This window comes from Leptopilina heterotoma, unplaced genomic scaffold (genome assembly GCF_015476425.1).
Source record: "Leptopilina heterotoma isolate Lh14 unplaced genomic scaffold, ASM1547642v1 Lhet_134, whole genome shotgun sequence".
In the NCBI taxonomy this organism is placed as follows: domain Eukaryota; kingdom Metazoa; phylum Arthropoda; class Insecta; order Hymenoptera; family Figitidae; genus Leptopilina; species Leptopilina heterotoma.
This window is the reverse complement of record NW_025110853.1, coordinates 2005043-2017593: the sequence shown is the minus strand read 5'-3', so window position 1 is coordinate 2017593 and position 12551 is coordinate 2005043. Positions and strand designations below refer to the sequence as shown.

At 27.9% G+C, this 12551-nt stretch overlaps 2 protein-coding genes across 4 annotated transcripts in view; one reads left to right on the top strand and one right to left on the bottom strand.

The window, feature by feature from the left end:
- Nucleotides 1-12551, bottom strand: part of LOC122513113 (G protein-coupled receptor kinase 5) — a 668663-nt gene that overhangs the window by 277916 nt on the left and 378196 nt on the right. Inside the window, exon 5 of the mRNA XM_043629370.1 lies at nucleotides 6612-6650. The gene's annotated coding sequence lies outside the window, so the exon portion shown is untranslated. The remainder of the gene's footprint in view (nucleotides 1-6611; nucleotides 6651-12551) is intronic.
- Nucleotides 1-12551, top strand: part of LOC122513114 (lysyl oxidase homolog 3A-like) — a 99475-nt gene that overhangs the window by 60989 nt on the left and 25935 nt on the right. For all 3 annotated transcript variants that reach the window (XR_006302689.1, XM_043629373.1, XM_043629374.1), the window contains one exon: nucleotides 6996-7274. Coding sequence is in view for 2 of the 3 variants with exons in the window: in XM_043629373.1 (XP_043485308.1) it covers nucleotides 6996-7274 (279 nt within the window). In the remaining variant the exon portion in view is untranslated. The remainder of the gene's footprint in view (nucleotides 1-6995; nucleotides 7275-12551) is intronic.

Below are 12551 nucleotides of genomic sequence, written 5' to 3'. Positions count from 1 at the left end.
TCCATGTCTTTTTTAAGAAAGGACAAAATAGTGAATTGACCTTGAATGAAATGTATAATTAATTATTCTCACAGCAATATTTAATAATTTAATGAACTTAACTGCACTGCATAATAGTTGAGAGTAGTAAGAGTAAGTGAAACCATGGAGTATAGACTTAAGGAGACCAATCTTATATGCATGTACTTCACTGAAAGGCGCAACATTTTGTCGGAAGTACATCAGTAGTACGTGTACATCCTGTAGATGGCAAACGATCGCATATATAGTCGCTTGATTAAGTCCTAACCGTCCTAACCTTATTTTTGCTGTATTTTGAAATTAAAAATAATTTCAAATAATAAATAGGTAATATAAAATTATGACAATGAATTTTATTTTCATAAATAATAACATTCTTCGAAAACATTCAATTATTTTTAATACAAATTTTATAAAACTTCACTAAAGGATTCAATTTAAAAAAAAACAAAGAAATTCTTCAAAAAATTTAATTATTTATAAAAGTTATAATAAAATTGATTAAAAGAGTTTAATGTTCTATCAATAATTTTAATAAAGTTTTAATAGGCACGTGGCCACTGAATAACATGACCTTTATAGTAAACTTAATTATTACTATAATTTGAGGCTTTGAGGTTATTAACATAACCTCAAACTAAAAAGTGATCTAACAATTATGACAAATAGTAGCTCATTCTGTTCTTTAAAACATTTTTTACAATTACATTTGTTAAATTTTATTTAAAATATTTTCCCAGTAAACGAAAACTAATTGAAATGAATTAAAAAGAATTCACAAAGAGCTTTCGTGAATCCCGCTTTGTGACAAATACGAATTGGAGCCATGATGCAATTTTCCTGAATTCGTGAAACTGTATTGAACTTCCGAACCTTCTATCCGTACCAATTCACTGGACAAGTTTTGAGCCTTTAATTTTTTTCAATTCGTTAGCACGAATTCAATGCATTCCTTGGCCATTTCTTTCGAATGCGAATTCGTTTGGACAAATTGGTACATATTGAATTAAATTCAATTGAATATACAAAGAGCTTGAGTGAATCCCGCTTTGTGACAAATACGAATTGGAGCCTACCAAAAATGTTAATTCGTTTCAATTCATTTGAATTAGTTTTTTTTTACTGGGTTGTTCAATAGTTAAGCAAATAAAATAAAAAAAATTTTTTTTAATAACTTTTGAACAAAATATTTTAAACAAAATTCAACGAGTGGAAATGTAGAGAATGTTTCAAAGATGAGTAGAATGAGCTATTATTTATCAAAATTGGTTACAAATTTTAATTGGTTACTGACCCTTAAAGAAAAAACACATAATGTTTAACAATTATGATTTTACATCAAATTTTGGTCCAACCTAATTTTTCCTGATAATTGTACAACTGGATCTTTCAGAATTTGGTGAAATCATTTTAATTATGGTTTTATTTGCTGTTAAAAATCACTTTTTAGTTTGAGGTTATGTCAAGCGATCGACACTCCTGAATCAAAAAAATCTGTAAAAAGCACATTTTTTCACAAAAAAGTCGCACAATCCGAGCCCTGTAATATAGACTTTGTATTGTTATCTTATTATTATTATATTTATATTTATAATTTGAATATATAGTATATACATGAATTAGTAAACTTATAGAAATCCATGTTCATTTTAAAACTTCAGCTATCTATGCGATCGTTGCGCGCTATACGAGAAGATTCAGAACTATGAACTTCCGACATAAAATGGTTGATTTCATACACACTACATTGGTCTCCTTAAGTCTATACTCCCTGAGTGAAACGGTAAGATAAGTGAACGACCATTAGTGTGTGAGAGAGAGAATAACTTGTTGTTTTCGAGTAGGTATCTACTTTATGTGCACGGCGTTCATTTTTCGAAAGAACTGGACAGAGTACTAGTTGTTCAATATTCGCTTCTATTATTGACTTGTGTTTTGTACACTGCCGCGTTCTTTTAACAATTACATGAGAAAGAAATTTCTCATTCCAATTTTTTATACTCTTATTCCCTCTTAGACTATATAAACAGTCTTGTTTAAGCTGATGAATGGGATAACTTGTGTTGAGTCCCAAAGTGTTCAGCTATGAAACTTCTAATACTATAGTGTGTACCTGTCACATATTATTCTATAAAGGAGTACTACACTGACTGCATAAATCATTTTTCCATTTTTCTACGTGAATATATAGAAAATTTCAAAAATATTATTTGTTTGAATAATTATGTTTAATTCAAACATATTTTCTGTTTTGATTTAAATAAAAATTATGTTTAATTCAAACTTAAAAGTTAATTATAAATAATTTAAAATCAACCATAACTTATGTTTAAATTGAATATATTATTTCTTTAAATGAACCAAAAAATATGTTCAATTAATCTCAAAAATATGTTTAATTGCATAGCAAAGATATTTTAAGTTTGATTTAAACAAAATATATTTGAATCAAATAAATCGTTTTCTCAGTGAGAAATCTGTTGCTCTTAGCGTATGAGCAGACGTACTAAAAACGCACACACACCACCATGCGTAAGTTGCAAGAAATCCATGCTGATTTTTCATGGATTTTGAGCAATTATGGCACAAGTAGACACAAGCTGTGCAAAGTTAGCACCGGCCTTTGCAAAATTAGGTACAGACGTCTATGCGAAAAGCGAACCAACATGTCTCGTGCGTTATTCGTAGCACATTTCTCTCCGTGTATATTATTACCATAAATAATCGTTTCTTCTTAGATGTAACAAATTGTAATTTTTATTTAAATGAAGCTTATTTTAATTGTTTAAAATAATAAAAATTAAATTCTTTAGATTTAAAATTATTTTTTAAAAAAGGTTGTATTTTATTTCAACATACACCCAGAGAAATGGTATATTTGTCTCAGAACCAACTAGACTTTTTATTTGTTTGAAATAAATTTTATTTGGTTTGAATAAAATTTTATTTATCTCAATTATATGTTTTATTTGTGTCGAATAAAATTTTTATTTAAAAGAAATAAAAAGTCTAGTTGGTTCTGAGACAAATATACGTTTATTTAACTCAAATAAAATATATTTGGTTTAAATAATATTTTTCTCTGGGTGTAGGGCCTAAAATTGTGATTTAATGTAAAATATAAGAGTACTAAAATTTTCATCAGTTTAGAATCTCTATTTTTGGAAAATCCAAAAAACTTTTAAAACTTCACTTTTTCTGCAATTTTTTAATCTATCTCAACTATTCCAAAATACAAAATTTTATAATAATAAATAATAATATTTTAAATTAAAAATAATTATTCTAATAATTAATATAATTATAATTATAAATATTTAATAAACATTGAATTTAACGATCATTCCGAGTCAGGTGTATAAAATAAAACAACAAATGTTGTTTAACGTTTCGACAGCACGGCTGCCCTCTTCAGAAACTATAATTTATTTAATAAAAAAAGAAAAATAATTAAATTAAAATACATTCTTAAAAATATGAAGTTAATAATTATAAACTTATTTTTAAACAATTATTTACCGAAAAAAAATAAACAAAATTAGAAAAGGTTCCAAAAGGAACATCTTTGTCGTGGCGATTACAAGTGGACACTGGTAAATAAAATGTATATAATTCACGAAGTATAATTTAACTGACGTGAGGTGAATGACCGTGTCAGTAAACAAAATTTAGGAAATGTCAGGGCAAATCAAACAGATTAAGAATATTTCATTTCATTTATAAAATGATTATAGCAATTACTAAGATCTTGTACGTCTTCCTTTTTATTAACCGGATTTTTTTGTAAATTAATATGGATCATTTCCGATATCAAACGTTTTTTGTAGTTTGCTTCTTTGTCCAATATGAGAAAATTTTTCTAATCAAATTTGTGTCTAAAAAAATCATGAGTAGCAATTACATTAGAAACCGAATTTTTATGCTCATTAATAGGAACATCTACCATTCTTTTTGATTGTCCCACATAACATGCAGAGCAATTTTCACAATTAATTTTATAAACAGTGTTGGTGTTCTCAGATTTTACATTTTTATCTTTGCCTTTTTTAACAAATTTATGATTCATGTTATAATTCTTGCAAGGAATGGATAAAATAGCATAATTATTCAGAAGTGAGGAAGTTTTTTCAAAAAGGTTCAGAACATAGGGTAAGAGAACTTTTGGTGAACTTGTGTAAAGTATGACATTTTTGTCAATAGAACATAGAGAATTAGATTCTATAAAAGAAACACGTATCATTATATATGCTTGTTTATAAAATCTAATGGATAATTATTTTTTAATAAAATTTCTCTCACATATTCTATGTTTTTTGAGTGGAATTGTTTGTCAGAGAGTTTTATAGCTCTATCAATTAAGTTAAAAATTATTGCAATTTTTTGAGCCAAAGGATGTTTAGAATGGTAATTAATGGTTCGTCCAGAAAATGTGGGTTTTTTGTACCAATCAGTAATGAGTTGATTTCTTTCGTTAATAATAATGAGAACATCCAAAAAATTAATAGTATTATTGTTTTCTATTTCAAAAGTAAACTGTAATCTTTCGTCATAGCTGTTAAAAATATTAATCATTTCGTCAATTTTATCTTTCTGTATGCAAGTAATTATATCATCAACGTTTCTATAGAAAAAAGAGGTTTAAAAGACAATTGAGCATTTACAATAGGTCTCAAGGTCTTCCATGACAATATCAGCAAAAAGACCAGAAATTGATGATCCCATGGGCGTACCATAAATTTGCTGGTAGTATTTATCATTAAATTTAAAAAAAGTATTATCAAATAAAAATTGACATAAGTCAATTAATTCATCTAAATCAATATTAAAATTTTGAGATATTGTCCTATATCGTTTGATGATAGAATTACGTACATGTCCAGAACTAACATTAGTAAACAAAGATGAAACGTCGAGACTAATTAAAATATGATTATCGGGAATAATAAAATGTTTAATTTTTTCAATAAAATCAAAACTGTTTCGTACATAAGATTTTGGTTTCATCATGGATTTATCAAGTATTTCGAACAATTGTTTGGATAAAAAGGACGTTGGAGAACCAATAGTTGAAACAACAGGTCTCAAAGGGTTATCCCTTTTGTGGATTTTGGGTAATCCGTAAATCGCTGTCGAAACATTAAACAACATTAGTTGTTTTATTTTATACACCGGACTCGGAATGATCGTTAAATTCAATGTTTATTAAATATTTATAACAACCAAGTGATAATATCATATAATAATTTTATAATTATAAATGTTATAATTTTTATTATTATTATTATTATTATTATTACTATTATTATATTTTTTAATCAAATAACTGTCTCTATATGACATATTTTTCTACATCCTTTTCCTAACTATAAGTGTTCTCTAAAACATTGTGTATAGGTATCTCATTATTCTATTCTCATTTCATACGTAGGGAGCATCCATAAATAACGTTACACGATTAGGGGAGGGGAGGGGGTCGAAAAATGCAACTGATTGCAACAAGGGTGGAGGTGGGTGATTTTGAAATGTAACGTTGCTTGTGTGTATGTGTTCATGCAGGTATATAAAGGTTAGTTTGTGTTGTACAAACTCCGCCTGAAAAATAGTGGTGGCCGATGGAATAGTAACAGGTGACTTGTGCTGAAACTGTAATAAGGCCTACGAGCATTTTTCACATCAAATAGATGGAAATTTTACAACTGGCTTTTGCTTTCTTTCTATCTGCAGCTCCTTTAAAATATTTTCATATTAATATTACTCGCGTTAGATGGTTAAATTCTATTCGCCTATTGATCCTAAAAATCTATCACTTTCCCAAATGATATTATCTTACCAAATTTCTTTCCGTGCGGGTATAAGTCATTTTTGCAACGTTATATTTAGGGGGGGGGGGTTGGTAATTTGAAACCAAATTCAACGAAGGGGGGTGGGGGTCAAAAAAACCTGAAAATCAGTGTAACGTTATTTATGGATGATCCCTAATACGCATTCATTTCTATTGCCGTGTAAATTTCTACCGACAATTTTCCCTCTTTTTCTCTTATAATTTCCTGAAGCGTGTAATTTTAATCAAGACCAATGTCATTGTACTATTAACTCAATCATTATATTTTTGTGTCTTAACCTCTTAACTGTGTGATATTTTCATTTGTTTGAAATTTTAATGTATTTCTTTAATATCTAAAAGTTATTATAGAAAAATAATTTTTCAATTTACTTTTTTAAGCAAAAACATAAGTCAAATTCAAGAACAACTAAAACAAATATTTAGAAATAAACTCTAAATATTTCATTTTACAAAACAATTTTTTTTTAATTTTGAATTTTGCAGAATAAAATGAAATGAAATATGGCAATAAGAAATCTGAAATTTTCAAATTATTTTAGACCCATGCAAAAAAAATGTTGACGGATTACACTTACATTTTTATTATTTTTCAACAATTTGTTGTTTACATTTATTAGTAGTCACAAAAGGTTGAAGAATAACCCATAATAAGTGATATTTCTTTACAAATTCTGTAAAATATTTCAACTGGCCATCTCCCTAGGACTTACCCTAATAATAATATTATAAATTGTTAAAAACTTACATCTTTGCTTTTTCCCACAAGAATCGTTAATTAAAGAACCTAAAAAAGAAAATAAATTATTAAGAAATTAAATTCAATCCCTCTACAGATAATTTAAAAATAATTCCAAATTATATAAATAATAAATAAAATTTTTCGTCAAAAACAATTATGAACTAAATAATTAATAATAACAGTAACAATATTAATAATTTATTTAACTGCATTTCCTTCTTAAGAACTTCACAATTTATTTTTTTATAATAAGCCAAAATTAAACTAATATATAGTAATAATTCTTATTTAAAGTTTAAAAGTTCAAAATTATTATTATTATTATTATTATTATTATTACTAATAGTATTAATATTATTAATAATAAAATTATAATTATTATCGCTAAAGGAAGATTTTGGATGGACAATTTATATTGCGATGGCACTGAAGATGAATTGGCGCAGTGTCGTTTTGATGGATGGAGTAAGACTGATTGTAAGAGTGGCGAAGCAGCAGGTGTTATCTGCATGAACGACAAAGAGGAAATCGCGTCAGAATCAAGTCTAAATTTTGTCCAATTACCTAAGATGAAAATTAAGGATCTTCATCAGCGAGGGATGGCCATTCGATTAACTGGAGGTCGTTCACCTAACGAAGGAAGAATTGAAATTAATCTTGGAAATCCGGGTAAATATTAGCATCAAATTTTTTTAAAAACATAATCATAATGATCTCAAATATCCCGTTCGAAAATTAAATAAAATATAAAAAAGTTAAATGTAAAATATAAATATGAAATACTAAAGTAAAATATAAAAATAGAATATAAATAATATAAAGATTAGTAATGAAAAAGAATACGACAATGTTTTGAAATATTGTTAAAAATTTCATTCAGAAAGTAATTAAAAAAAGAAAGCAAGAGAAAATGTTTAACATAGTTTTTCTAAGGATATCAAATTGAGACAAAAAAAGTATCAAAATTGTTGCAAAGCAACGTTTTGATACAGTTTTTGTCTCAATTTGTTATCCTTAGAAAAACTGTAAAAAATAAAAAGAATCTTTCAAAAATAATGCATTACAATTCCTTTGTTTTCATTCCAACTAAAAAGTCCTGCAAAAAAATTTTTTTACGAATAAAAGGAAAAAAATACTGATAGAAATTTTCAAAAAAAAACTTTTATATACGACAGTATAAAAAACAAACAAACACAAGGAATCATTTTTATTCTACAGGTGAAACTTTTGTTTTTATTTTTTTCTTCCCTTTTTTAAGGATCCACTCCTTCATTTTGGAGACGTGATCCCCTTATACCTTAATTACACCTGAGTTGTAAAAAAGAAAATAAGTTTCTTGAAACACGTACGACTAATTCTTTGCCACTAATGGATGATTCTAAGGGAAGAATAGAGAAGAAAACTCCCTCAATTTCCCATTCTCATGTATGTGGCGTTATATACCCAGGGGTATTTCCTTCATCTCTAAGGAATGATGCTTCAACGTTTCATGCATATGTATACCTGGTAAGAGAAAAAGTCTGTTTCTCCGCGGGCGCTCAAAAAACTATCAGACGAATTTAAAGCAAAAAAAAGTCATTTCACCAATTTTAGCATTATAATTTAGAAAGTTTGGAAAATAAGAATGATTCCTCATTAAAATATATTCGAAAAAGAGATCATAAATTTCTAAGCGTTTAAAGAAAAGAAATGTATTAATTTATTTTCCAAATAATATTTTTATTACAATAATTTTGCATCACAAATAAATAAAAGTAAATACAAAGTTTCTAAATGCAAAATAAAAATTTCTAACTTTTAATGCAATCGATAATTTATGAAAATCTTTTAGATGAAAAATATTTCGTTCATTTGAACATTCAAAACTTATGGATGAACATAAAGTTCAGTTAAGTTTTTAAAAAACTGAAAAATACAGACATAGGCGTAGCTAGAACTTTTGGCTAGGGAGGGCCCGGCCCCGGTGCGCATATTCTGATAGGTATATATTTATGGGGGAGAAGGGTGCTAATGTTAAATTTTCGAAAAATGTTTTTCTACACTGAGAAAACTGGAGAGTCAAATTCAGAGGTTCAAAAAGTGTATGTTTCCTTTGCTTATGAAGAGAGTTAAATAGTCCTTCTGAAATAAATTTCGAATTGATAATGGAAATCTACTTGTATATTCTCTCCCATTATATCTGAGGGTTAAAAGTTGCGCAGAAAATGTGTACGATCTGATGCGCGCGAAATTATTTTTCTGACATTTTATGTACATTTAATTTAGGGGTTAGGTTGCCATATTTATTCATTTCGCGCCGGATAAGGAAGGGATTTCTCAAGATGGTTAATTTGTCCCTCTGTTATAAACTCATTTTCCCTCCAAGAGAAATGGCACGAATATCTGTCAATGGTGTATTTGAACATTTAGATTGTTATCCAATAGCTAACTATCAAATATCAACGATTTGTCCCTCCAGATATGTTTAGTCCAATACTCCAGTTTTCTCAGTGTAGGCACTAAATTTAACTAAAATTTAGCCCTATACGTTAAATGTATTATTTTTTATTAATGTTTATGTCATTTCTTCAGGGGGTCCCGGAGAAATTTTGGGGGGACCGTGCCCCCCCTGGCCTCTACCTAGCTACGTCTGTGAATACAGGGTGTCTAACGAATTATGATTTTCAAATTCCCGGCGAAATTTAAAGATTTTTTAAATACAGTGGAAACTGAATTATCCGAACTAATTCAGGCAGGATCTGGTTCAGATAATAGAAATTGAAATTATTTTCGTTTATATTTGCGGATAAATGATTGTTTTGGAATTATTTTGCACTATCCAATGGCATTTATATAAAATGTCTTCTATTAGATATTTACATTAAAAGTCACTGAGGTTCAACTGCAATAAGTTAAAAACATTGGGATTTATATTTAAACTTTCAATTTAAGACTTTAAAATATTAAAATAACTTATGCAACAATTATATAAATAATAATAATATACGGTCAATTCCACGTCACAAGTATTTTTTATTTATTCCGTTTACACTCAGAAAAAAATTTGTTCGAAACAACCAAATTTTGGTTGAATCAACCAAATAAATGCATTGCTATACAGTCAACCAAACGTTTGTTTGATTCAACCAAATAATTTCTTCCAATACGTTTATTTGTATTAACCAAATGGTTATTACACTTAACCAAAAATATTTATTTAATATAACTAAAAAATTTGTTTATTTTAAGAGAAAAGATTTGTTTGATTCAAATAAATAGTTTTAGTAAACGTATTTGGTTCACTTAAATAAATATTTTTGTTTACTTAATTTTGTTATTTATTTTCTTCTAATAATATTTTAATTTCCCAATTTAATATTTTCTAGTACATATTATTGGTTAATTTATAATTTATTATGTAATTATTGATATTTTAAAATTATACATATAGTAAATTATAAATTAACCAATAATATGTATACTAGAAAATATTAAATTAGGAAACTCAAACATTATTAGAGGAAAATAAATAACAATTAAGTAAAATATTATATATTTCTTCACATAAACAAAATTACTTAATTATAAAAAAAACATTTAAAATATTACATTAAACATATTATATGATTTTTATACGTGCACTCAGGAAAAAGTTTATTCGAAACAACCAACTGAAAACTTCACAAAACCTTTTTGTAAATATTCTTCTTACTAATATTTTTGTTTGAGTCAAATAAAATGATTTGGTTGAATCAAACAAATTTGTGTGTTGCGTCGAACAAATTGTATTTAACTAAACAATATTCTCTATTCAAAACACAAATTTGGTTAAATGAAACAAACAACATCAAATAAAAAATTTCTTTCCAATAACCAAACAAACTTTTTCTCTGAGCGTAGAAAAAAGGTATACGTATTAGAGCTGTGCAAAATTCGAACCGAACCGAGTTTTGTTCGGTTTTGGGGCGCCGAAATGTCGAATGTCGAATATTCGAACTAGGCTAACTCGAATGTCGGTTTTTCGAAATTCGAACTGGACTGACTCGAATGTCGAATATTCGACATTCGAACTGAGCGACTGAAATGTCGAGTTTTAGAATTCGACATTTTAGCGTACTAAAACCGAACACAACTCGGTTCGGTTCGAATTTTGTAGTAACTCGAATGTCGAATGTCGAAAAACCGACATTCGAACTAAGCTAACTCGAATGTCGAATTTTCGACATTCGAACTAGGTGAAAAAATTCGAACAGTTCGGTTCGAATTATTTTGCACAGCTCTAATACGTATCCTTTATTTTTCTATTCTATACACGGAAAAAAAAAGTTCGAAGATTATTCGGGAACTTCGTTCTTAACTCTTGGATACGGCGGGTAGTTCACAGAGAACTAAAGGTTGCCTCGTTTAAATATGTCATTTACTATTTCTCTACAAATTATAACTATTTCACCACTTCTCGGCAAACTGTTCTTGAAAAAGTCGGGAACTATTCAAGAAAATCGAAAAGTTAGGCGAATGCAAGAAAAAATGGATTCTGCTTCCCCCCTCCCACTTCCCCTCCTTGACACGTCCGCACACACACACATTTATCCTTGAAGGTCACATACAATTTTTATTTTTTATTAAGTTTCTGAAATAGAAAAAACCATATGAGAGAAAAATCGACGGCGGCTGGAACAGAACTCGCGTACCCGAGGAATAGAAGTCCGGCGTCTTATCCACGTGAGCTAAACAGGAGCGTTAAATACCTCAGCATAAAATAAATATATAAGGCACGCAAGTCTTACTGACTGTGAGACTTGTTGAGACTGGTGCGCACTGGGTTTCTGCGCACCAAGATTCCTTGACGAGTTCCCGAAAATTTCAGAAACAGTTGCGGCCAGTGCCATGGACTTTACATGAGAAAGAAATGAAAAAAAGACTATTGGACTATTTACAGCGTTTTCTAATACAGTTCCCGAATTTCTTTCAAACATTCATTGATTACCATTGAATGTTCGACGCTAGTTCAGAGCTGTTACCACGTATCCAAGAGTTAGGAAATAATTCCTGAAATATCTGGGAACTTTTTTTTTCCGTGTAGGGAACCAAAATATTTTTTTTAAACTATCCTTATTATTTGTAAGTGTGTATTAGATATAAGTAAAAAACTAAACCTGTTCTTGGCACAGTTTTCTAAATTCAATAGTTTTAGAGTTATAGATAATTGAAAATTTGTCTACTTTTAAAAATCCCCAAAAAAATACAAAAATTTGGTTATCTATAAAAAATGAAAAAATAGATTTACAGATATATTTTCATCCTAATTGAAAATGTGGACTGAAATTTAACGTGATATAGTAAAAGTATATAGTAATAAGGAAATAATTAAGACAATAACTGATATAAATAACTGTATATATTTCATTCAAATCCCCGCTTCAATAAATAAAGATCTATTCTATCTATTCCTAGTAGAAATTTGTCATGGAGCCACTCGATTGTTCAAGTTACTGGACAGTTTTTATTCACATTTTTTTTAATATAATAATTCAACTAATTAATTAAAAATTATAAAATATTATATAATTTTTTATTCTATTCCATTTATTATGTATATATTATAATGCATACAGAAATTTTCCAAAAATATTTTTTATTGAATTTCTTTAATGCTAAATAGAAATTTTATATTAATTGCATGAAATAAATGTGTTAACTACAGTAAATCTTAATATTAAACAAATTTTCAGTATTTCAAAAGAATTAATTTGTCTAGTTTTTCTACAGAACCGTTGACCAGAATTTATAAAGTTGGGCTAGATAATAACTTGATGAAAAAAGCGTGACACTCCATTCCAGTTATTAGCCAGTTGGCTTGTAAAGTAACTAGACAATTTTAAGCGCGACTGTACAGTTCCTTTATAATAACTAGGACAAATTTCTACTAGGGATATACCTACAATATATCTTTTTAAAATTTTTGAA